The sequence below is a fragment of the Astatotilapia calliptera genome, chromosome 4 (assembly GCF_900246225.1).
Source record: "Astatotilapia calliptera chromosome 4, fAstCal1.2, whole genome shotgun sequence".
Lineage (NCBI taxonomy): Eukaryota > Metazoa > Chordata > Actinopteri > Cichliformes > Cichlidae > Astatotilapia > Astatotilapia calliptera.
In genome coordinates this window covers 4998473-5026150 of record NC_039305.1, presented here as the reverse complement: position 1 = coordinate 5026150, position 27678 = coordinate 4998473, and the positions used below count along the sequence as shown (strand labels likewise).

At 39.5% G+C, this 27678-nt stretch overlaps 1 protein-coding gene across 1 annotated transcript in view; it reads right to left on the bottom strand.

The window, feature by feature from the left end:
- The window catches only part of mybpc2a (myosin binding protein Ca), a 64450-nt gene extending 43938 nt beyond the window's left edge, over positions 1-20512 (bottom strand). The window contains exons 1-3 of the mRNA XM_026164140.1: positions 20409-20512; positions 3015-3050; positions 2839-2847 (exon numbers count right to left, since the gene is read on the bottom strand). Of these exons, the coding sequence (XP_026019925.1) occupies positions 2839-2847; positions 3015-3050; positions 20409-20430 (67 nt within the window). The 5' untranslated portion in view covers positions 20431-20512. The remainder of the gene's footprint in view (positions 1-2838; positions 2848-3014; positions 3051-20408) is intronic.
- Between the last annotated feature and the right edge of the window lie 7166 nt (positions 20513-27678).

Here is a 27678-nt window from a genome sequence, read left to right as displayed (position 1 = left end):
TAAGTTCACTGGCATATGGCATATTAAGCAAAAGGTCATGGAGTTAAGAACAGACTAAAGCTGTGCCAGCCATTTGCTTTGAGTGTTGCTTTGGCTTTTTCAATCATGTTTGCTTGGAATTGTCTGATTTGGGTTCTAACTGTATATTGGCCAATGTACCCCTTCAAAGACTGTGACTAAGCATAAATGAGCTGGAGTATGAGTAGAAATCGCTGCTCTACCTCATCATTGCACCTGCGCGCACACACATTTAATCACTCCCGGTGAGCTGCAGAAGGTTTATGTAATAATTCATCTTGACTGCACACACTCACACATACACGGGCAGAGAACCACGTGTCCAACTTTCTTGCTCATGCCCTCTATTACGGTTGGCCCATAATAAGAACTGACATTCAATCCAGAGAGGTGAACTCAAAGGGTGAACATATTACACAAATAGACTGTTCACATAAATGTGCAACAAAGTGTACTTCACTCTCTGGGAACCTGTTATTTAAGACTTTTTATGAGCTGCAATTAAAGGAAATTCGCATAAACATAAATAAAGACCATCGTGCAACAGAATCAAAAACATAGACTGTATAAAAGATTGCTTTTTATACTTTCTGGGTCTGAAAAGAGAAGAGCTTTGTATTCTGTGACTTCAGTAAACCCTTTCCTGATAACTTTACGGTCTTAAAGCTGCTTTCACATCTTCGTGAATACAACACAGTGCCTGTTTTGTACATTATATTTAATTCTATCAAAAAGGCAGATAAAGCCTTGTTTTTCAGTCACACACATCTCTCATCACTTTTGATTGAGGCTTGAGGTTTCATAACAGTAGTTCATAAATCAATGAGTGGCTATGTCTTTTATTTACAGGTAACACACCAGCCACAATCTATGAACATATTATATATGTAAACAACAGTTAATTATAGTTTACTATATGTTAAGTGCCTCCCAGGCCCCCCGACTTCCAGTGAAATTGCTCTAACTCTCAGTTTGAGCTGATTACATATGCACATAGAAGGGTGGGGAGGTCCCAGAACAAAGCTATATATTGCTGAACATACATTTTTTTTGCAGAGAGAAATAATTATGTTTCTTACAGATGTCCCTGATGGAAATAAGAGGAAAAATCAGCAAAAAAAAGAAAATAAAACTCAGTTTTCTTTCTCACAAATACAAAGTAGCATCTTATATTATAGAGAAGGCTGGAAAACACTAAAGGGTGATGACACAACCAGAACAATAACAACAACAATAATTAGTAATAATAATTTATATTATTGATTTGAACCCATCATCGGGCATTTCAGAAAGCGCTAGAGGTGCTGGGTATATCCCAGGTTTACTACTCCTGAATTAAAAATAAATATTAACTATTTCAGTTTGTAGTTTCGAAAAAGGAAAATTCACAGGAAAATGAGCTTTTGCCGATTTTCAGAATAATTCATTATTACATGTAATAATTAACTGTTAACTGACACTTAAACAGTTTACGGTTCAATATTCCAGTTAAAAGTCATATTGAACAAGAAAATGTTAAAATGTAAATATAAAAGCTTCCTTCCACATAAAAGATGGAGGTTAACAGGTTGAGAATCTCCATTCTGTTTTCTAACATTCTTAACCATTAGTAAAACATGTATTATGTCTATTTTATAGTGGTTATTTTAGTAAACCTTTATCTTCACGAAAACAGTAAAACCTCAACAGGTTATCTGACATTTGGATTAACAACTGATGTTAATGTGGAAGTTGATTAAAATCATTTCTATTTTCATGACACCAGTGTAAATTGTTTAGTCCTACTCACTGCCATAGTTTTATTTAGCAGCACAGATAGCATCAGTTCAGACTTCTGCAGTGGCTCTGCCCAACACATTTACTTTCTAAATTATTCATATCTTTATTATCGGCATTGGTAGTACAGTAGTAGTAGTACTGATGCTATTTAAAACATGAGGAAATAGGCAAGAATTTCTGTAGCCATGGCAACCTAGAGATTTTAATTTCAATGCCTTTAATTGTATTACAATTTACCTGCAGCAATTAATACTAAATTTAATGTTTTCCTCTCTGGATATGTCCCCTCTGGAAAAACCAAAAGGGGCGATTTGTCTTCCATGTTGGATTTTGTCTAATCACAAACACTTTTTTGTATATCAGCTAAACATAGATACACATGTAGAAGCTGCAAACAAAAAATCAGACACAAAACCTACTTTTTAATTAAATAAATAAACTAATATCAGGATAAATATTGTGCTGATAAGGTGCCAGCTTATCTTTTTCTAACTGATTTAAAATTGGTTGAAGTCCTCAGCTGTTCCCTACACGAATAAGATTAAATTTAGGAATGCTATATTGCTCCAGTAAATAAATGTAGCTAAAAGGCAAATATTCATCTGTATCCATTGCATGTAATCACAGATTTAAATAAAGCCAAAAATATCATATAGACGGGCTCGTGTATACACGGTGTGACACTTACCCGTGAATTAAACACCTTCTTCACTGCTCGAGATTTTAACAAGTGATTACTGAGGAATTCTGAACTGCTCAAGTGCATGTGTGTAAGTGTGTGATCATGCATCTCCACACTCAACCCCATCACCACAGAAGTTCACTGCTTCTGTGTTTGTTCGGGTTCATCTTTAAACCTTACCCTCCTCCTCTCCTGACATCTCTGAATCAGTGGAAGGAAAGACATTATTTTGATGATGAGGATGAAGGCGATGAAGCTGACAGCGATGATGAAAAGGATGAGAAAGATGAGGATGAGGATGATCTACAGACAGTCTGCGTGACACAGAGACTAACCAACACTGAACGCCGGTTTCTTACCCTTGTTATCTGTAAATGAGAGAAAAAAATTTATATTAGAAGCATTTCTTTAAATATTGGTTTCCAGTGCATGTTCTGCTTAGAGTGGGTGGCCACTGTATGCATTACTCAAAAAATAAATTGGATATCTGGAGCACAGCTAGTGGGCCCAGTTTAGATGTCATGAAGGCTCTTACCAGCAGGGGCTGCTGCATCCTTAACACCCTCGGCTGCTGCAATTAAACAACAATTATGTAAATTAATTTGCACGTCCTCATTATTTCATATCATACAACACTAGGAGCACAGCGCTTGGATAGTCTTTCAGAGCTGAGACTCGGTAAAATGTTTAAAGAGTCACATCCTGTAATCTGAATCCTCACGAGACAATAACTAATATAACCGAGGGCTGCTTGTTTATCGCTATATTTATCTAAAATGCAAAACATCATTCTGTTTCTTACATTCAGCTGTACACCGTCAACACAGATGCTTTCAGATAGGTTTTGGGAACCACTCTGCAGGGACACACTCTTTTTTTTACTAGCAGTGATCAGACACCTTCATAAATACACCACACTGCACATGAAATACACTTTAAAATAAACAGTTTCATTTTAACAACATAAACACACATTCACATGTACCCGCACAGGGAAACGGCAACCCTGCTTTGTGAACCTCTTCTTGGTTTCTGTAGGGTTTGCCGCTGGCAAAAGACAGAATATTGGATTTCAGCGAGGGAATAGTGCATGATTCAAATGAGCCACAGTTTACAGAAACAGTGAGCTTGAGATAAATATAAGCAATTTTGTCAGCGATCATGAGGAATAATTGGGCTTTAAAAAAGTCTGAAAGGGGCAGCCGCAAGACAAAAATGCTTTTGATAGGATAAGTACATCAAAGTTCCAGGATCGCAGATCTAGGTTACTTTAGAAGCTCTAGGGTGTTTAATGAGATGGCAGATTAGGTATGAATTTCTGTCTGCCAGACAAACTAAAGCACACAGTAGCACAGTAATAATTCAGCTCTGGCAGCATTCGCATCTTAACCATCCATTTAAATAATTCTGCAGGTCTGCGCCCTCATTAGGGCCCCTGTTTAAATGTTAAGAAGGTTTCACTGTGGCAGGGAGGTACAGTTGAGACGGCAAAGTTTATTAAAGGGCTGAGCCACGGAAATGAATAAGGACATCATCTTGACAGCTATCATCTCTCCGAACGACCAACGAGAAGCCACAACTGGAACGGCAGAGCGTCCCATGAGCCTACTTAACAGTGGGTCTAAGATATCAAGGCTCAGCCTTGGCACTCTGGTTGTGATCAAGGCTGGCATACCATGTGTGGCAAACTGAAGGGGAGGCAACACTTCTATTTTGGATAAGGTTTGTTTTTCATGTAGCAATCTATTAATGCCTCTCTCAGCACTTCAATCCTTGAGAGGATCTGTGGCACAGCAGGCAGTTAAAACTTTCTTTAGGCTCCTGCTGAACCATCTTTCCCACCTCTCTCCCCCTCGAAATCAGAGGGAAAGTCGGTCACTGAATTTTGCTTTATTAGGTGCTCGTCTGGTCCTCTGTTTTTCAGGGATGTTACCTTGATGTCAGTGTGTTTGCTGGCAGGATTTAATCTTTGACTCAACATGATGTAACCGAAGACGGGAGGAGGTTTTGTTTTTGAGAAACAATTCTCACCCTGAGAGACAACTGGGGCGTTAAATAAATGTCACAAAATCACCATGGAAACAGCCCCGTGCTGATTTCAGATATGTGTGATTAATAATATAACCGTTTTGCCAAAGACGGCTGGAACTCAGAAAGTGTGCGCTATGCACAGGAGTCCCGCTGGTGTCTCACTTTACTGAAGGAAATATCACAGCCTCTCAGAGGAAAATTTCATATGAAAGACTGTTCATAAATGGTTTTAAACCCCACAGAATAACATGAAAGTAAAGTGAGAGAAATTTCCCTGTTAAATTATAGTGAAATACCAGCAGCTGATTTGCCAGCAGTAAACTGTTATTTTACAATCGGACTACTGTAATCTACAATAACATTCTTTATTGTCAAGAAATCTGCATTGAATATAATCTTTACACTGTTCAGCTGTTCTTTTACTGTTTCCATTATCACCTCAGTAAACAATTTATTACACTGTTTACTCGATTAGGACACGTTACCATCTATGCATATTCGTTGTAACTCCATCATAACTTGCACAGCAGTTGTGCAACTATTGCCATCAGAGAATTTTAAAAGAAATAATCAATAAAGGGGAACTCTCAGTCGCAAACTTCCAGTTTCATAGGCAGCGTTAACAAGAATGAAGTGGACCCCAAATTTGCAACAGAAAATGAAGCGGAGTGAAGCATTTTTATGATTATTTTATTGTCTTTTTGATAGAAAGGACTGAGCAATGATGTAGCTCCATTTTGATATGTTTTACAGGGTTTTGATTGTAGCAAAGCGCGAGGCAGGCGTTACTGAAGCAATCATAACCCAACAGTCTATAGAAAATGTAAAACTAAATGAATAGACAGCAAATTTTTATAGCAGTTTATTGCAAGGTACAACACACAGTACCTGCTCAAAGATCATGTCTGGGGTCTCAAATGTGCAACTACCTCTTACTAAGCCTTTCAAAAAAGAATTTCTACAGTTCTCCCACAGTTTTCTACAATAGTGTCATGGTTAACACTTCCTTCTCACAGTAAGAATGTCCTGGGTTTGACTCCACAGGCCAGCTGGTGCCTTTCTGTGTGGTGTTTGCACATTTTCATCGCGTTCCCTGTGGGTACTTTGCCTTTCTCCAGCAGTCCAATGGCATGAGTGTTAGATGAATTGATGTTTCCAAACTAGCAGTAGGTGTAAGTGTAAGCATGCATGGTGTGTCCAGGTTGTACCCTGCCTCTCCAGCCCCCATGCAACCCTGAGTTGGATGAATAGAATTGTAATAAAAAACTATATTGTACACCTGTAATTGCACATTAATAAAACCCAGGAAGGAAAGCCGAGTGTGAGTACATTTTCCTCACATTGTTTGATGGTGAAAGAGCGTTTCCTGACTAAAAGCAGTTCTATAGCTTTCTATTTTTTCTGTACAGCTTTCTTAGATGTAAAAGTTTCAGCTGTCATCGTATGAAATCTCAGTCGGAGCTTCATTCAGTGTCAGCGGAGCAGCAGCACAGCAATATGAGAGTGAATGAGAGTTTTGGTTCACTGGTGTCAAGATATGAGAGAAAGATATTGACGCTCAGAGACTCTGGTTTGACTGTCTTGAAATGTTATATGTGGTGTGACATCTTAGAACTGTCACTGCGGTTAAAGCTAAATCTGCAGTTGCAGGCATTAATGGGAGGCGTCCTAAACAACAGATGAATAAAACAAACATTTTGGTCACGTGATAAACTGGAGACACATTAGAGAGGAGATTAGATTTGCTAATTTGCATCCCAACTGACAACCTTTTCTTCCCCCCTTACATCATAACTTGAAAATACGATGACAAAACAGCACAGGCTTTTTAAAACAAACGTACGGTATAAGATCTCTTTACCCTGTAGCTGCGTGCTGTCTCACCGCAAACAAGCAAGATAGTGACACACTCACCAGTCTCTGCGCAGTTTCCTCCACTGCACCCAGCAACGTTCATTGTGCAGTAAATTAGGTTTCACAAAATAATTTTTAGCCTTCAAGGTCACTGCCACCTCCTCTCTGCATGATTACGCAGGGATTTTATACATTATCAGGATCACCCTTTCACATCTAATTTATAAGCTTTTCACTGCTCTGGATTGGTTATTTTTTTCCCATTTAGGTAGTTTGCATCATGAGGGTAGTATCAGCAAGCGGTTTAGATTTTTTCTGTGTATCCCAGGTGAAACATTTTATGCAGATGATGATAGAGGGGTGAAAAAATGCAAATTATTACCCAGCATCCAAAATGCAGCACGGAGAAAATATTTAAAGATGTACAAGGGACGTTTTACACTGGCAGCTGCAAGTGGCAATAAACGTGAAAAAACAGACAGCACGTGATGTGTAAAAGACACACAGATTGCTTCTGTTTCCAAGAAGTGAAATGTCAAACAGCGGCGAGACAATCTTTCTTTCAACACAATACTCCTTCTCTGCTGTTTATGAGGCCGGCCGCATTTGTGCTCATTTGTTAATATGTTGAAAATGAGAAGCTTTGAGTGCTAAGAGGCCAGTAGGATATCTTTCTTGTCGCGCTACCAGACGGGTCTCCCACTCGACAAGCCGATCTATTCATTCAGAGAGCCAAGTAATTCGCGTGCGTACCTCGGCAATCCTTTGGATAAGTAAGTGAATTATTTTTGGCACACCCCCTGAGGCATAAAATACTCACACTGATGCCAAAGAGCTGATACTGAGCAGGTTTGCAATGTACACCATCTTAATTCAGTGTGTTGGAAAACCAAGATAGAGCATTAGCTAACATTAAATCACCTTAGAGCTTTTTTTTTCTTGTCTTGTATCTTCTTTTCTTTTCTGCCATAAGTCAAAATAAAAGACAAAATACTTTTTTATATAATGATTAAAAAGTGGGAAATTCAGCAGAGTCTTTCATGGTTATCTGACATTTCTTGACATGTTTCAAGGAGTGAAAGATAACTAAACCCATTTACATACACATCATAATAAAATGCAACCCTGAGCAGGTAAATATTATCTCTCCAGTAGATTTTTATGAAAGTTAACTAATTTTCACTTTGCTGGGTTTTTATATATGAAACATTATAACATACTGTGGAAATGATTTGATGCCCCGAGTCAAGTGAATTTATTTATGAGCAGCTTTAAAACAAATATAAGAACTTAGTCTGGCTTTGAATGTCAGAAGCTAAAAATAGAATGTAAAAATACCTTTTAAAATAACTCTCAAGCAAATAAAACATTTCCAGTCTGGAAGAGATGATGCTCACTTTCTAGAAAACTACCCAGCATCCATTTACTGTTTTTATTTCATTTTATTTTTGTTTTTTGGGGGATTTTTTCTGATGCCAAGCTCAAAAAGAAATCAGGTCTGCTGACAACAGGGAATAGCGAACACAAAATCAAGCTGGGAAACACATGAAAGCTCTGGTGTTTAAGGCTTTGCTGTAATGACCTTTCAGATGACATATTATTAGGCCTACAGATTAAGCTACCCATAACTGTGTAACTCAGTTGAAATTGGCACCACATTTACCAGCTGCAACATTATTTGATTACCCGTTAAAGCTGAGCCAGGCAACATATTTTTGGCATCACTGGACACAAATATCTATAATAACCTCTGAGTATGTTTTTTTTTTCAGGCCTTAGAAAATCTAGCCCACAATGGAGAACTCTGGCCATTGGCAAGACTTTTCAGACCAAATAGTGGTGTGATAGGCTGGAAGAGCAGAATTCAGCAGGAGGAACATTCTCTAGATTTCTGTAGCATTATTGCAAATTCAAGTGATATAACATGGCTCATTCAGATCCAGGACATTCAAGGCATATCAGTGATAATCTAGATGTTTTTCATTAGGTTCAAGAGGTCCAAGAGGTAAATCCTATGACACACCTACAATCTGTCCCTGAAACAAAATTTTATGTGAAATGTACTCTTAAAAAAAGCTTTACTTTCCCACAAAACACTCATATTTGAAATGTGCAGAAAGAGGAACTCTACGGCATCTCAGTTAGTCAAGGTTAGTGACGTAGTTCTCTTTTGTAGCTCCACTTTGTGATCAAAGCTGATAAGATGGGTATATTTTATTTTTAAAAAAAATCTTGCCTAGTGCAGCTTTTAAAGAACGATTTTATCCTTTTCTAATTATCCATAAGTGACCCGTTTCTCCTTCAGCCCACGCCTGTAGCACTTCCTCTACTGCAGGTCTCTCTGTCCAGCTCTGAGAAAGCTGTGAGCAAGCCGCAAAGTCACAACCAGGATCACTGTAACCCTTGAACCCTCCCTGCTAATGCTGAAGGTAATGCACAGCTGATGAAGGCTCTGTCTGCGAGGATCCATCTGCGCTCTCATTACCATCCACGCTTCATCGACAGTCCTCTCTGGCCTAGATAATTTCACTCAACAGCCGTCTGCTTCCCTGTCTTCCAGGTATCTGTTAAATGGATAATGTCTCTTGCGGTCTCCATTCCATCTTACTTTTCACTTAATGCAAATCGTCACTCTCAGCACTTTTCGGTCCCACCAATTCTTTGTCCTACTTTAATCTGATTCCACTCTCCTCTGAAGTAAATGGCTGAGCAGAGAGGCAGAAACTAGAACTGGGAGAGAGAAGAACAATGAGCCAGACCAACTGGGGTCAAGCAGCTCAAGGATTGGGTTCTTCGGTGGAGGAGATGAGATATAGGCTACATGGTTTATATTTAACAAATACCAAGTGAGATGCGTGTTGAAAGAGGATTTACTCAGTTTTCGCTGACCCTGCCACTGCCAATACTTTCTTTAAATACACTCATCGCTTGATGCACAGTGCATCCATAATTATAGACCAAAAGCTTATCACTTATATCATTTTAACGTCTCGAGGATTTTAGCACCTCATGACTGTGGCTAAAAACTGATTAAGTCATAAAACTGAAGTCAAGACATAGGGGGGATTTTTAAGCTAAGTGCCTGGGTAGGGGGTTTTCTATCTGACCACAGATACTAAAAGACGTATGCATACCTGAGTTTTCCGTGTGCTTAGAATATAATCTTTCACCACATAGTGCGTAATAATCCATATAAGTTATGCTTTAGATATTTTACTCATCTTCGTGCACTTTAGAGCAGTTTAATGTTCTAATTTGGTTTTTGAACCAGTTATAAATTAGATTTAGCTGTTGTACATTTTCTTCAACCAGCCTGCAAATATTGCTGTTTGGTAAGATCAATGTGTCCTTTGGCACAGCTGCCTTCATGTCCTGACATATTAACACTGAGAAAAATCGTTTTTGCCTCACATTTGAGCACAACTGGTTGAGCGTCATTCTTCAGCTTTCACAGCTAATGCGATGAAGGGGAGCGTTTTAATCCAAACCACGATATTTTCCTAAACCTATTCAAGTCGGTACTGGTGCTTAACTCTTAGCCAAAAGTAAAAAGCATGTGAAAAAGAAGAAACGGAGTGAGAGAAAACAAACCAAATTAAGGTGCAACACACAAACTAAAGGTAACTTGTGACTTACTCCATCGCCACCCCTCCAGCCTCCTTCCTCAGGCTCTGTAGTTCTTCAAAAATCTTTCTTTTGTCACGCAGTGTTGCTGTGGCCAATGCCTAAGACATCAATGCCAAAGGACATTGTGCGTATGTGTCTGTGATGGCTGCAAAATCTGACATCAGCATTTTTACATCCTGAAAACAAGTTCCCTAAACCAGAGGTAATAACATTTTTTGCCAGCAAATAAAAGCCCAGCATCACTTTGTTAGCTCTACTTTTTTTTACATGCAGGTACAAGTCCCTGAAAGAACAATGAGATTGATCCAAATCAGCACCATTTGGGCTGGCAAACCAAATCTATGCTCTAATGACCCAATTCAAGAAGAATTAGTCAATGCCCATTTGTGTATCCAATTGGCTTTCCCATGGCTGCTGTATACTTGCAAGCAGCTCTGGAGTTCAACTCTAGCTCATCTCTTTTTGTCATGTTGTATCTAACTTTGTCATATTTGTGGTCTTTGATGCCTGCTCTGTTCTGTATGGGGATCTAGCTGCTGCTTTCCCTGTCTCGACCTTTCCATTTAAGGCCAGAGAAGTTCCCCCAGAGCAGAGACATGCCATCAAATATAAATTGCTACAAGGAAATATCAATCTTATTTCGACTACAGTGATCCTATTCAGCCACGGAGGTGTGTGTTTTTGATCCTACACAAAGTAAAACCAAGATGAAATAATTACAAAAATAATAAATCTGCCACTTCTTTTACCCAATGAGGTGAGGCCCTTGCACGTGCCTCAGAAAAGCATTTATACAGAATACATTTATACAGAATAAAGCTACTGCAAGCTAGAGCTTCTTTTTTTGTTTAATCAATCCTATTGACACTGACCTCAAGACAAGACTTTGTCATGGTCGAGTTCAAACTTTAGGTATTGATCTGCTCGGCACTAAAGAAAACACTCGGCTTAGTGCTTGTGTTCTCTGAAGCGCAAGTGAAACACGCAGCACTGGAGACAGTTTAAAAAACATTTATATTCCAGAGATCACTTATATTACTATTTCCCCTGTAATGTTATAATCATTACAAATCATACGCATTAGAAAATACAATAAGAACCAGCAACTTATAAGTTTTCTGGGCCGTATCGCAATTAGCCTTAAAAAATATTAGTTTCTCTTCATAAATCTGAAAACAATAAGTAGATTAATTCTGCGCTGATCCTCGACAGTCTCTCTCGCTCTTGCGCGCTCTCTCTCCCTCGCTCCGTCCGCCTCTCGCGCTCTCTCCTCCCATTTTGCTTTTGAAGGGTAACCTCTGTGGAATGTGCTTCGTTAATCTCTCTTGACATTTCCCTGCCTTCCTTTGCTGCATGCGCCTCCTGCTTATTCAGGCAGTTAAGCCAAAGGAGTCAGGCCAAGACAAACATTTGAATCTTGAAATCTTTCTCATCACTGAACAAAGCCAAAAAGGGCATAGATTCCTCATAAGAATGTGTGTTTTGATGCTAGATACTGAACAGCTGTCTCCTTTAAACTCAGTGACTGACATATCCGATGCTGCTGCAGCTCAAAAAAGGCACCCATTACACGGTTTTGTTTCTGCTGAAGCTTCATGTTGGAGTACCGCTGAATACATTAAGCGTGTCTATAACCGTAAGCTATTGCACCAGCGGACATGTTAACCAGAAACTGGGGCTAGTGTGGCCTCCTCTCCAGCTGAGTATAATGCCAATTGGTGGTAACACAGTCCTGCTTCTCATACTTTGTTAATGCATCCTGGCACCATTCTGCACAGCATCCCTGTCATAGCCCTGCAGTCTGGATGAGTGTGTCAGGTGAAACTATAAGCTCCTGTTGCTGTGCTTTTACTTTTTGGAGTCAGACTTGCTCCAGAGGCAAAATAGCACGAAGACCAGGACATAAAAACAGGATCTTTCTCCTGTTACACATTTGTAGTACTTGTGTCATTCATGGGATATAATATTTCTTTAAGATGCCAAAAGTTCATTTGTCAGCAGATGGTGATTCAAAAAATCAGACTGAAGAGAAAACCCCAAAGAGTGCAGATCTTAATCATGCAAAAAAATAACATCTGTGCCTCCTAACGGGCTGCACAACATCAAAACTGTCTCATATGTGTGTCTGTGCTCATATTGAATAAAATAATTCTATCTAAGATAACTTATTGATTAGGATTACTTCCCACAAAGACACAGAATCAACAGCTTAAGGTAAACAGAGGAAAAGGTGTGATGGGACTTTGGTACATGTCCACAAGGGAACTTTTGAATGATACAGGTCAGTCCACTTACTAGCATTGTGTGCTTAATGGGCATGCCACTACACAGTACTGTGACAGACTTTTGACAATTGCTCTGCTACTCTGACTGTGCAAACTCTCGGCTGGACAAATGCCTCTCATATAACCTGTCTGATGTCAGATTTTAACAAACCAATGATTGCTTTTCTGAAAATATGGATTACATTCATATCACACTGAAACAACAACATTAAAACATTTGTTTTGGTGTTTCCAGTCATATCAAGGCAATTTGGAAACCCCTAATTTGAACAGCATAGACTTCAAATGTATGTAAATAAAGACCGAGCAACTCAGTGCATCTCAAATACAGTCAAGTGAAAAAAGGACTTTTTTTTCAGGACTTTATGCTTTCTTGTAAAAAAAAAAAAAAAACTAATTACGCCTTTACTGCTTCCACACGATTAAGCAAGTAAGTAGGAGTAAGCAGCAGCCAGGTGCTGCTAGTCAGAGACAGATGATCAACAGATTAGAAGCTAGTGTGAGCACCTCCAGAAGGAGACGTTTTGGTGTTTTGTTGGTCTGGAGACACATGAAGTGTGTGTTAATACGCTACCACAATCATCCTAGGAGTGAATGTCCCATCAAACTGACCCCAAAATAAGACCATTCAAGCGTCAGAGAAACTTCAATAAGCCTAAGAGCTACACCTGAGACATTACAGGTCTGAACAAGTATGGGTCGTTTAAAAGGGGAGCCAATAGAAATGTCCTCTCCCCTAAAAAAAAGAAAAAGAAAAAGACAATAATAGCACAGCTTAAGTTTGCAAAGTTGCATCTGAACACACCAGAATACTTCTGGAAAAATCTGCTTTGGACAGATGAGAGCAAAGTTTAGATGTACAGCCCCAACACAGCATATCAGTGCAAACACTTCATACCAACTGTCAAGCACAGTGGTGGGAGGCTTGTTTTGCAGCCACAGGACCTGGGCACCTTGCAGTCATTCGTCAAACACAAAGTCATTAAGGTGGGGGAACGTTAAGAGAGCTGTGCATAAATGAAAGCCTGCAAACTTCTGTGAACTAAAGCAATGTTTTAAAGAAGAATAGGCCAAAATTCCTCCACATGAAAGACCGATAAAGTCATACCGAAAATGCTTCTTTCAAGTTATTGATGCTAAAGTTGGTTTTACAAGCTACTGAATCAAGGGGTGTACTGAATCAATGTAACGCCAGTGGGCTACGTTTCCTTAAAGAGAGATGTGAGTATGTGGGGTTTGACTTGGCAATGGATGGAAAAAGAGAAGTGCAGGACCCCCCATTTCATAACACTTTACATTTCTTTATAAGTTGACCTCAAAAAGTGGAATTTAGCCATACATTTTTAACAGTTTTAATAAATAAATGTGATTCAGGAAGTAATTAAATCATGAACCTCGGAGCAGAGACTGTTCTTTTTGAATTAGTCAGATTTAACTCAACCAGTCAGGCTGCTTCTGCTCTGGGAGCAGCTCTGCTTCTTACTGAGTGATGTTTTCAGTAACTGAAAGTCCAATCCTCTCCAATTCTTACGCATTTTTCGAACGCTATTCAACAGGGAATCCCTCAATGCCTGTAAAGCACCTTAATCCCAATATAAAAGCAACTCACTCTTTTATTAATATATGCAGTAATCACATGTGGCCAAGCTGCTGCTGTTGCTACACTTTCCTTAAATCGCATGACGGTGTGACCAAAAGTATTTTTGTATTTTTTGTATTTTCCACAATATTCAGATACACACACACACACACACACACACACACACACACACACACACACACACACACACACACATATATATATATATATATATATATATATATATAAATGCAGTGTATTAGCAGGGGAGAAATAAAAAGAAGATTAATATTAAAGCAGTCTATTTATAAACAGACTCTGTGTATGAGTATCAATGGTATTATTGGCACTTGGCTGGCATCCACACTGGGAGCAGAGCATGACTGATGTAGTTTCACCATTTTATGATGAGGATGGAGAGCGAAGCTGTCAACAGAATCTGGGTACGCTTAAGCCTCTGCCCTCCCGATCACTCAATCATTTGCCAAGTTAATTTGACAGTCTTGATGATCTTTACAGCTGCATCACGTACTGAATAGACTGTCTCTCCATGTAGGAGGAGAAGGTAAATGGATAAATCTCGAGTAGCAATTAAATAGTTGCTTGACATGCAGGTAGTAATGGATGGTGTAAAACATCAAAGAGCAGATGTTCCCGTAATTCGAGTGATTGTCAGAATCAAAAATAATAACTGCACATCACAGAGCAGCTTTCCATGAAATCAATTTGTGACACAGTTTTAAAATAAAAAACATGCAGTTATGAAGATTTTATTGATCTTTTTCTTCTTTTTTTCTGAACTGTTGATCAAAATAACTGCAAATATAAGAAAAAAATATTACTTTGAAACTCAAAAAATCTGTATTGATCAAATGTCCACTCATCTGTAAAATGAAAGCCTCGGGAAGGGAGTTAATCTGCCTGGTAAATAGGAACTCGCAGTTTTAACTGCACTGATACAACCAGGAAATAAACAGGAGCGGTCTTTGCAAATCTAGATGACCTACTTTTTGTTTTCGGCTGCTTAGTTTTAGCTTGTTGGAGGGAAAAAAAACTATATTTAATATTTTAAGGGATTTTTTTTTTCATATGAACCTTTAAAAGATGTGAAAGGTGCTTTGAAGAAGATTTAGAAGAAAATGGTTGAACGTATGCTCCTCCAGACTGTGTCTAGGTTTGAACCATTTTAATCATTATTGCCCTCCTTTTTTAAAAAGGTCACAGTTTACATAAAATCTACAATCTGAACAAAGCTTGGTTGAGCAATCTGAAAATATATGCAATAATCTCTGCATTAACTTTAACATTTGCTGCTACTAGCCTCTCAAATGTTCTTCTTCAGTAAACTGAGTGCAAGTGGGACAAAACAAGCAATTTGAAGGCATCACCTTAGACAGCTAATCAATGGATCGAGGAAAGCGGTGGTATTAGTTGTAGCCTTACACTGTGTACAACAGCAAACCTTCCTCAATCTGTGCTTTGATGAGAGATTTGGTCCCAAGATTGTTGTGCTGTCATCCCTTTAGAGAACCTGTGTGTGATTTATGTGTTGATTTATTACAGCAGAAAGGATGAAATGATATACTTTCTTCTCATTCTTTTCAGTATTTCATCTTGATCTCAAAAGCAAGCTCTGTGCTCTATAGAGACTTTACTATAAAGAAAAAGGTCACTAATAATGTTTCTCCCACTGAGAGAAGTTGATAAAGCTCCGACGGTGCTGACATTACCGTGTTATTCCGTTTGTACGCGTTCTGCAACGATCCTGCATTAAGCCTGTCGTGGCCAAGGACCGAGGGATTAGACGCACAAGCTTGTGGAGGGAACACAAGAGACTGGATGGTTGTATATAATACTGACTTTTAATGATGATGATAAGAATTATGGCTTGTTTGAATTGGACCAGTCATGTCTCTTTCCCCCTGCTTTCTCTTCGCTCCTTGCCACACAAAAGGATGAAGATTTATGGAAGAACAAGAGTGCAGAAAGGGAAGGATTTGGTAATCGGTTTGAAAAATGGGTGTGAAACTGAAGATTAGATTTTATAGCAGTGCTGTAAACTTTCCTGACAATTTCAATGAATTGACATTGTGTGAACAAAGCGCTCTCAACATAAGAAAACAATTACTAAATGCAATTCTAATTTAGACATGAGGAATCTGTAAACAAAGGCAGCTTTAAATACCATATTAAGCTGTCATCCACTTCAGCTTTCCATTTATTTCCTTTTGTCTTGCAGCTCAAATCAACACCAGCCTGTGCACCAAATAGGCTAAGGCCTCTCTCTGATCAAAGAGGAAGCTTTTAGAAAAAGGGATACATTTCTGGGTGTGTATCCACTGCGCATCACACTGCTTGGGCTGCGCTCTGAGAGGCTTTGTTAATGATATTTCAGGGGATCAGTTAACTTTTCACACTCTTTTTGTAGGACCTCGTGGCACAGTTGCTTGACTCTGCATCTGTCTGCAATCCATCAAGCAGCAGGCGCATACCTGTGGGAACTTGATGATCGCCTTGGTATGAAGTAATGCTACACTCGACCCGTTGTGAGACGCGTGGTTCGGGGAGCTGAAGAGCGGAGATGTGACATAATAGACATGGGAATACAGGAAGTTTAACCTTCTGCTAAACAACTGTGAAAAAAAGAAGACAGGCTCTGGCACCAGTTTTACACACAGATACATGATTGGTCCAGGTGTAACTATCACTAAGACAGATCCTTGTTTAGCTCAAAAGAATTCAGTTGCACATCTTAATTCATCCTTTAGAGAAAGCAGTTTTATTCTTGGACTGTGCTGGAGTAGCATGATTCAGAGCTCAAATTGATGCTTATTTATCTTATACCTGGCCTTGGTGTAGCCTCTCACTTCATCCACCTGTGTGAAAAAAGCCATTTTATTTCCTTTATCCTGCTCTTTAAGCCACCTTTTTTCTGAGTGGATACTACTTGTTAATGTAAGATTTGAACAGCTGGTAGTTTGGGCTTCTGTCCTCCCAGCCAGAGCCATGTGACCATAATAATGACATTCCCTCTCTCTGAAATCAGATCAAATTTCTTAACTTTAAAACAAAATAAAAACTGAAAAATAATTTAATGGTTCAAAAAAGTGACACAGTCTCAATGGAGAACAGGCCTGCAGCAGTGCTGTGGCTCGATACTCAAATAAAAAGAAAAAAATGAAACAAACTAAAATTTATTAATGATTTTGGAGTTTTTTTGTCATCTATCTACGCTCTTTAGTCACAGAAACAAACAGGTTTTAGGCTGGTCCCATGAGATATCCTAAAAATAAAGAATTGACCCTAAAAAAACACAGCCAGCCCACTCTCAGGATAACTAAGCAGCAACCTCCTGGCTGATAAATGAAGCCAGAAGTTGCAGAAACTGTGGCTCCATGACCACTTGATGCTGGCCTCAAAAGTGAGTCTGTCTCACCTGATTTCTGTATGCATAACTTCACAGCAGAAATAAACATTTTTTACAGGTTGGTACAAAAACATCTTGATCTCTAATTCAGAGGCAAATTTCCATCTAGATCTTTAGTTTAAAATGTATTAAGTTATTGTGGCATGGCTGTTTTGACTGGAACAGGTTGATGCTGACATCGATGTCTTTAGCCACTAGCTTTCTGCTACTTTTCACCTGTTTTCAGTCACTAAACTGCACAGCTCAACAGCATTTGCAGTGTCTCTGCCTCTTGGTCTGTATTTAATTTAATTCAATTCATTATTTGACAAAAACTTGGCTTGATGTGCAGGTTTTTATTAGTGGCATTCTAATGCTCAACTTATCAAGTATCTATGTCTTTGCAAAGCACTCACTGAAACACTAGCAAGAATTAAATGCAAAAATAGAATTTACTTTAGCTACTGCTGGCTCCAAAAGACCAGGATGGCAAAGACCATTCTTCAAAACAAAAGTTCTCAAACTGACAGTTGGTCTTCTTAGCTGTTATATCCAGTCTATGAGACTAAAAAAAGCTGGCATCAGCAGACGATTTACATGCACTCATAAGTAGCCGTTGAAAATGCGCAGTAGTGATAGCTGTTTTCATTTGTCTGAGCAGCATCATACTGTCTAACAGACAAGTCTGCAGAAGTTCTGCTAAAACAACTGGAGTAGGAGCCGAGCAGTTCGATGTGCTCACTCAAAAAAAGTATGGTTACTCCTACTTAAGATATTCAAGAACTTGATGCAGTGGATGAATGCAGATATCAGTCTACGTTTGCCCTTCATCTGAATCTAAGCCAGATTCAGAGTCTTTTTTGTTAAGCTGAACCGCGCTCCTTTGTATGCTAACAGGGGAGGGAGTGTTTGGGTAGAGATGGCGGCCTCTGGCAGCGTTACTGGTAATTAAAAATTGTGTTGTTATGTCTACGCGTGCTCAGCAGTGGAGCAGCGCCAGCGAACTGTCACCCTGCACCCTGCAACTATTACCATCAACTCTGGTGCGCAAGGTCTAATTATTCTGTGACTGGCTCATTCCAAAGCTCCCACTGGTTCATGAGACATAACAATCCATGATTAACATGAAAACTGTGATCCTACTGGGCTCCTTCCACGTGTCTTATATGGGTCAGCTAAGGTCCATCCAAGTGTGTTTCCCCTCGCTCTCTAGAGGCGCCTTTCCTTTTGTGGATCCACAAGACCACAGCCATCGCTTTTACACTTGAGAACTATTCTTGTGGCTGTTTATTGGGATGCGTGCTTCTTCCCGATCACCAAGTCTTCTGAAGCCCCAACAGCCTTAACACTGGATGAGTCACATGAGCTGTAACCAGCTGATCGACAGGGGCAGAGGGGCTCCAAAGCTGAGGATGTGTGAGGAAGTTCATGAGCGGGGCAATAATTTGGGATGGGTGGAAACACAAGAACAAGAGGAGACTGGGTGACGGCTGTAATGTGGTGTTAGGAACATAATATGTGTGATGTCAGGACGCTGGCCTGGAGACACATTGGATGCAGGGATGGAATTACTGCTTGATGGAAGAATAAAAAGGGAAAGGGTATAAGGTACACTAAAGGGGACAGATTTCAGTGCATCAAATGCATTTTATGATGCATCAACGCTGACGTGCATTTCTAAATACGGACTTTTGCAGACGCATGTCGCTTTCAGCAAAACGCCTTTTTTGGTCTGATCCACATGACTTTGAAAGAGCTCAATGAGTAAAACAGATATCGGAATTATATATCTGAGAAAATGGGAGTTCTGACTTTTACATAACAGCAGTGATATGGTGAACTTCATGCAGATTGGCGAATGGGGAGATTGATGCCAGCAGAGGAGACAGTGTAATAGAATGAGGGAGGCAATCAGGGTCAGATAGATAAGGTGTCTGAGGTGCAGAGATACGACGGCAAGGTAGTTACACCTGACTTGACAGAGGTCCCTCTAACAAATCATTCCCCTCATCTCTCCGCTTTTATCTGTTACCTCTTTCTTCCCTCGTGCCCTCCTTCACTCCTTCCCTCATGCATGCTCTCATTTCTCCCGCTTAGAGCTGCAAGATGATTTACAGTTTGAGGTTGTTGCTGACAAAGGCGGCGGAGCATATTTCAGACCCAGTGACTGATAGAAACATTACAGCATACACTACATCACAGTGCTGTGGTGATGTTTCAGCACTGAGATTACCAAATGTTATGCCACATGCATGGGAAGATTATCCGCTGGAACCACATACTTCCAGTTTATGGTGCAATGAAAGGGCTTATTATCAGTAATAAAAGAAGGCATTTACTGCCATTTACAGCCTCTGTTTTTCTTTTAATTAAATAACTTCAGTGTATATAAAATGTATGGAGTTTTGCATAATTATATGACACTGGATTTAGTGTAAAAACAAAGCGCATGCACTCTGTCTCTGTAATAAAACATAGTCACTTAAGATAATTGCATATGACGTGCATTTTCATCAGTTATAACTATGAAACTCACATCAGACGTCACTATAAGTTTGCCAACTTTTACCGTCTTGCTTTCTTCAGCTTAATTAAACGTCATGTATACAAAACACTTTTCCTATAAGAAAATACAAGTTCAAGCAGCTAAAGAGAATATATTTTTCTTTATCCATAACTTTGGATTGTTTTATTTTTGATTACCAACATTTAGGCAAAAAAAAACCCCTAAGTGCATTTAACTCTGAAAGTATTTTTAAATATTTGTTTAGCTTTCATTGAACTCAGTTGCAGTTTCGCACTATACCTCAGAACAGTTGTTTGGGAAAGAGAAAGCAGCACAGTGATACCAAATGAAGGCATGCACCTATAAACCTAACACTCATGCCACAGATTATTAAACAGCTTTAATTTGCATGCCCACTAATAAATTGTAGTCTATATTAGGTCATTCATTACCAACGACATTATAAAACTCCTGATTTATTGTGATTGAAAAGATAATTTTATCAAGAATAAACACTAAGGGTTAAAATTAGTTAGAAGTGCCTTGATTTTTCTCTTCCCACACATCTGCACCTTGCACAGAATCACTAGCTTCCACGTCTGTTTTTTTCTGTTCTAATCTCACAGGATGGACCAGCTTACCTGGGTTCTGGGGCTCAGGCATGACTGTGTCTGTTTACAGCGATTCCTCTGAAAGCGTCTTCGTCCCTGCTTGGCAGTGGCTCTGCCTGCATTTCCAACTCTTCCATCCCTTTTTATGACCTCCGCCACCCCCACCCATACCACCACTACCACCGCCTTATCCCCCTCATGCCCACCCAACACTTTTACTTTGTACCACTGCCATGCCCCCCCTTAACAAGCAGAACAAGGAAGGAGGAAGAGAGTGACAGAGATGTTGTCACTTGAAACCTTAGTGGTAGCTGCAGAGCCCTGAGGAGGCACTGAGACACCATGAGGGGTAAAAGTGGTTCAGAGCCATAAAGAATTCCAACCCATGGGAAAACCTGCCAGCTGATTAACTCATTAGGCCCTGTAGGCAGAACATTAATAAACTTACTGATGCTAATGAGCTCTGACTGACAATTTGACTGAGGGATGCCGCAGTGGTAAAACTCCACAGATGTTTTGTGTTATTAGAGGGGAGGATAATATGTTTTGCCACTTTAATGAGGGTTAGGAGGTTTAAAAAATGAAGAGTGAATCTTTTCCTTTTTTCCATGCCCTAAATCTATAATTAAGCATAGCTTAAGCTTGGGAAGGCCACAAAGTCAAGCTCAGCTGCAGTGCCAGAAGATCAGACGATCTCAGTCCCTGGCCACATCAGCTGATGGCTCAAAGGAAACCCCTCTACACTTCCAATTGACAAATAGGGCATGCTTTTTAAGAAGTTTTAGCTCGCTGACAGTCGCTGCACATCTGCAACCTCCTTTGCAACCCGTCTCCTCACTTCCTCCCGTATCACACTTAATCAGTGTCATGTCTCTCAGTGATGCCTGCTCTTTTCTGTCTTCTTGCAGCTCTGCCTGCCTCCAGCTCTCCGTGTATGCACATGGAAGGGTTGTGGGAGAACTATGTCACCATGTATAAATCACTGCAAATGCAAGTATCAGCCTTGCTTTCACTAACGGTCTTAAAATTAAGGCTTCTGTGACTCTAATCTTTTTCACTAGCCAGCACTTGCCTCACTTTATTCCGTAGCACAACAGACTGATCATGTAGAATTAACTTGTTATATAATGCATGTTTACCACAAATATATGTTATGCTGTAGTGAATACCCATTTAGCATTGCTTAGCTACAAAATAAGGAGTATTTGGCAATTCTTTCTACTCCTAATGGGCTGTGTTGTTCCATTAACATAGGTTGTGTTGAAAAATTATTGTAAGAGGTGTTCCAGTATTTTTCTGTGTCATGAAAAGGGGTCTAAACTATATATCAATAACCCTGCGGAGGGTGTTGCTCTTCTGAAAAGCCTACCCTAAGGTTCTTCTCCCCCTCTTCCACCCAGTGATTTTTTCACTGTCCCCAGCTGACAAGAAAGGGAGAGGGGGAAGGAAATCAAAAATGAGAGCAAAACAGCGGCAGCCGTGCGTTCCTATAGGCAATGACAATCCCATTTGTTCTTTTGTAGGCATAGCTGTCAACTAGCTGTACTTTGTGAGAGAGGAAAGCTTCATGCAGGGATTTACGGAGCAAGGTCAGAATAGAGAGAGGTCACCTTATGAGTTCCTGAACTATGTATGCTCACACTAGGATTTGTTCTTCACATGTGTGACATATGACGTAATCAATATATTTACCAAAAAAAGACAGGATTTAAATGACAGAAAAAGGACAGTAAGCTCTTACTGTAGACCAAATTACAAACATCAGTGTTAAATTATGCATTTAATAAGCCTTTCACTTTCCATTTCTTCATCCATATGCAGTTCTCTTTTTTCCTTTGGTTTCTGCGCTCATTTTTTTTGCTTTCGAAATTACTCAGGCAGCCCTAACCTTGCATAATAATACGTATTCTTTGAGACTTTAATTTTGGAGAGAGAACTTAAGCCAGAAAGAGAGGCAGAGATTGAAGAACAGCTATTTAAGGTAAGTGCAACTTAAGATTCATATGTTCAAGGAGAACAAAATACCCCAGAGGAAGATTATGGAGAGCTGTTTGAATAGGACATAAAAGGTCCTTGAGTCTGTTAGACTTACTGTATATCATAACTTTACATTACTTTACTTTAAAGCTGAATTATCTTCAATAAATCTTTTTTACGCATTCACAGGTCATCAGTTGCAATTTATAATGTGACTAAACTCTCTGAATGAGCTGAAATTATTCATATATTGTGGATTCAAAGTGGCTATAGAAGACTTACTATAGGTGTCCTAAATGATCCACTGATTCCCTACAGAGGATGACACCAGAGTTATTTAACGCTTGCATTAGTTAAGCCTCACTGAAAAACACTTAATGCCAGCTGAAGCAGGTCCCCTCCATTCTCACAGCAGCTTTCCCAAGACAGCGTCATAGCACTATATAGAGGTTAAAGCTTTTAATGGATGTCATTTAGCAATAATTTAAAAACAAATCTGTTAAGTAAATATATTTTATTGTGTTTGAGAAACTACATTCAGGGTGATATGAGAGTATTTTATGGAAAATGGCAGTAAAAAGACAGAAAATGGTCAGATGAGTATAGCTCACCAATAAACAAAGGAGTCTCTAAATGTCTCATCCTGGTGTGTCAAATACTGTCATTCTGTCAGATGCATGTAGTGTCCGCATAGGTTGAGTCAACAGCCACAACAAGTTTTCTTTTTAATATTGTAGGGTCTTTACCTTATGAAGCACCTTGATGCAACTGTTGTGATGAATTGGTGTTATATAAATAAAACTGAACTGAAAAACTGAACATGTGGTTGGATTTATAGTCTGGGCGACAGGTGCAGAGATTGCTCAGATGAAGATAAAAAAGCACAGAATTTGCCATCCACCACATCATACGAAACATTTTCAGAGGTGGAGCCAATGCAGTGTTAATTGCATAGTAATGGTCGCTAAGTAACTTATTTTCCTTACCAACTGGGAAATAGGAGGCCTACATACAAATTTTGCTAATCAATAGCACTGAAGTTTCTAGCAACCAAATAAATTCAGTGGCTCCACTACTTAAAATTACTAATATGCTTTGGAAAATATTTGTGTTAAGGGTTTATCACTATGTTGGCAGTTCTGGCTCTATTTTGCACCCATCACAAAGACTACAGGAGGATATCCTGATATGAGCTAAAACACCTTCTTCCCAACAATAGTCCTACATATTTTAAATGTTATGTTTATTATGCAGACCTATGACACGTTTCCTTGATTTTTATTAGACAGAGGCAAACTTTGAAATAATAAGGTGTATGTACAAGTACTTCCGGTGAGCCACAGGTTCAGGGTCACTACTCTAAATCTTCAGTTTCTAGTAGACTTTTTCTTCTCTTGAATCTGTATAGTGCCAATAAGATTTATAGTATGTCATCTCAGGTACAGTGCTCTGTCTATGGGCACAAGAAGCACCACCCAACTGTTATTTTTAAGAGGTGGAACCAATTAGAAGAAAAAGCAGGATGATCTTAAAAGGAGCTAAAATAACTCCTTTCAGTAAATTAGTGAACCAAGGGTTTGCATCAAAGCCTAATATAAGATAAATAAGGATTATTCTGAACTGTAACTCAATCAAGTACAAAAATGTGGAGTTATTAATGAGCCCCCTTTAAGGGTGCACAGTGTGACGCCATAAGCATGTACTTTATAAGCATCCATAGCAGTGAGTGACAGCACATACACCAAAGGAAAACCTTATGCATAACTGTCAGATGCCAGTGGCTTTGACAAAACAGCAGTATTTGAAAAAACAAGCTAGTTATTTCACCTGTACAGATAACGCAGTTTATAAATAAACCTCTGAAAGCAAAAATCTGAAAAGCTTAGATTGACTAGGCTCGCTTAGAAGGAATACCCTCAACCTGCCGCTGGGCTCCAAGCAAGCACGTTTTGAACAGGCTGTGCAACAGTGATGCAAAATCTGAGACACCATTTTTCAATATTTTAGTAAACAGCTAGGCCTAGGCCTGATTTGAGTCAGGTCCATGGAAACCTGAGAAAGTTTCTACTAAGTATCATCAACCTGTTTACTCTGATGCCGTGTCCCATCAAAATGTATTTTACAATAGATCAGATTTCTGCAGTGGGAATGGACATAGGCCTACTTATAATGTACTCATAGAAAACTACCTCACAACTTTGCAATCTTTGTAGAGTTATACCAGAAAAATATAGTGCTTGGGTCCACTACATTACACCAGCGTGTTTTTGGCCACAGCAGGTACCTGCTTTCAGGTAATAGTATGTGTGCAGCACACACTGCCAGAAACCAAACCTAGACAGCTAGCAACCATGCAAAAAAGAGTGGAAACTGAACCTACACGCATCCAGTGGACAGAAACATGTCTGCACATGATGTTGCTTTATATGGGATGTGTAAGCTGGTTTCTAATACGTTCACACTTATGGTACACTGGAAAAAAAGGGATTGGCCAGCTCTTGGATATAGTGTAGAAACTACATGAAATGCAGAGAGGCTATTAAATTGTTCATATCATGTTCGAGTGAAGTAAGTCAATAATATAGCAATGTTAAATCCCGCAACACTGCACGGGGTTTCAGTCTTGCGCACTTTGGATTGTGGTTTGAGGAAGGCATCCATCTCAGTCAAGTCGAGCAGCCGCCTCTGCTTTTTTTGGTATACCGAAAAAAGTAAATTGGGTGGTTGTTACATTAAAAAAGTCTAACTTGTAATTTGAACACAATAATTTCATGTTTCTATGAATGTAATTAAATGAGGATCTGTACAAAATTCAACAACTTAATTTGTTCTTGTTGAGATGACATGATACAATCTAGTAAGAGTGGTTAGTTGCTGAACTCATGAAATTCACAAGATCGCAGGAGATGTCAAAATCACTGGGGATATAAGAGGCAGACAACTACACACACACCACGTGTATGCTATTGCTATTTATTGTGGTTTAACCTGTCAAGGACAAAAACAAAAAAATTCTGCATCAAGCCTTGAAATCATAGCGTTCCTGGATTTCCTGGTATGGTGGTTAGTGCTGTTGCTTCACCGTAAGAAGGTCCTGGGTTCAAATCTGCAATCTGGCTAGTTTGTAGTGGTTTCTTTCTGGGTATTCTGGTTTCCTCCCACAGTTAAAAGTCATGCAGTTATTAGAGTTAGGTTTATTGGTGATTCTAAATTACCTGAGAATGTGAGTGCAAATGGTTGTTTGTCTCTATGTGATAGACTGGTGAGCTGTCCAGGGTGTACCCTGCCTCATAACTTATCACTTCAGGGTTATGCCCCAGCCCCCCCTGCAACCAGGATAAAGATAGGAGGATGGTAGTTGCTGTAGATCCATTCACTTTTTATGTTAGCCAGACTCTAGACTTTGTTGAACATTATGTGATATGAAGACAACATGTAGTATTTAAGTGACCAAGTAGTATTGGGGTAAAAGTTTGTCATGGTCCCCGTGCCTGCTCGGCTGGCCCTGTGTGGCTACATGTTATGTTTTGTCTGTTCTCTCTCTCCTCTCTCTCTGCTCGCTGCCTGGGCGGAGCTCATTGTGAGCTCCCGGCCTCCACCACCTGTAGGGAATCACCTGTGGCTCCTCACCTTGTTTGCTCCCGCTACTTAAGGCAGTGACTGAGAGCACCTCAATGCTGGACTACTGAGTAACGCTCGTCAGTGCTACTTTAGCCTCAGCCAGTTTTGAGCTCTGTCCGTGAAAGTTCCGTGCTAACTCTTGTTCTCTGTATCCAGATTTCTCGTGCTTGGTTTGGGGACTCTGGATGCTTTTCCCGACTCCTCTCTGCACCCCTGGGAACCCTGGCCCCCTTCTCCTTCACCTGTATATAGTGCACCTGGAGTGTGTAAATAAACCTGTTTTTCTGAGATTTCAGTCTGCGCCGAGTCCTCCCTGCTCCTCCGTGACAAAGTTATTGAATAGTGTTGAAACAAAATGACAAAATTGTGAAGGATTCAAACATTCCAACTTACTTCATCTAAACATGTTTCAATCACGTTTATTGAACACAAATTGCACAGGTTTATTGAATATGAAAAAGTTGTGTTGATTTAACTCAGTTGTTTAAGTTTCTGCCAAAGCAAAACATTTGTGTGCAACCAATGTCCATTATTGAATTAAGTAAATCCAACATGGCCTTTTTTCAGTGTAGATAGAGCAGTGCTCATAAGTTTTAGACTGCTGTAGATTGCTGTAATATGTTTAATTTGCTATGTAGCCATGGGATGGATGGATGGTTGCATAAAATTCAGTTCTGGAATATTAGAATGAAAACCCCAACAATCAGTTGGCTCTCTATGAGAAACACTTGGCAACAGTGGGAACGAAAAACTTCCTCTTAGAAGAAAGAGCCTCAGGCAGAACCAGCATAAAGGAAAATCTCACATGATCCTCGTGGTGTAACTCTACATGGAAGTCATACCTGCGCTGCACCACCCCGATGTAGGATCAGCTTGACAGCCTCTAAAAAATTGTCTAGCGCAGCCACACTCAGTAAACAGAGGAAAGAGGGATTCTTAGCACGGCGGTAAAAAACTGAAAACAATTCAATTTTAATTTCTATAATTATCTGATTTGTCTGATCAGTTGTAAACACTGCAGTATGAAAAATTTATTCACAAAGACTACACTGCTGAGGCTTGGAAGAAAATGTTTTCTTTAGTGAAACTGTGGTAACATATTTACAACTTTGGATGTTTTTTTCTTTTTCCTCACATCTTGTTCGCTTCCTCTCTCATTTGTCACCCTGCTCCATTTTTAACAGCCCGCAGGCAGACAGGACATGACAGTGTCTTCCTTCAAAGTGAAAGTCCTGTTGTCATTTCACATAAATATACATGCTTTCATATTTGACTAAGAATAGTAAGGTGACACCGTTGTTTAGGGCTGTGACAGAGAGTAATGGGCTCTCCCACTGGGGGGGGGGGGATACTGTATAGGGCTGCATGGTTTCAAAGGCAAAGCCGGGGGGGAATCACATGCCACAGTCACCATATGTTCCATACTGAGCTCTGGCTCCTTTAAGCTGAAGACGAAGCCCAGAGAGACAGATCGTTTCCATCAACAGAAATGTAATAGCAGTATGTGCACATCTATAATTTATGATCAAATAACTGGTTTGAATACATCATAAATACAGTTCATACAATATATTAATATATTAATGTTGGCATATAAGATGTGGAAGGAATTTGTGTGTAAATTAAAGCAGGTTTCGAGCGAACTTTTAAGGAGATCCACACAACTGTTTTGGGACAGCAGGAAAATATCAATTTTGTAAAT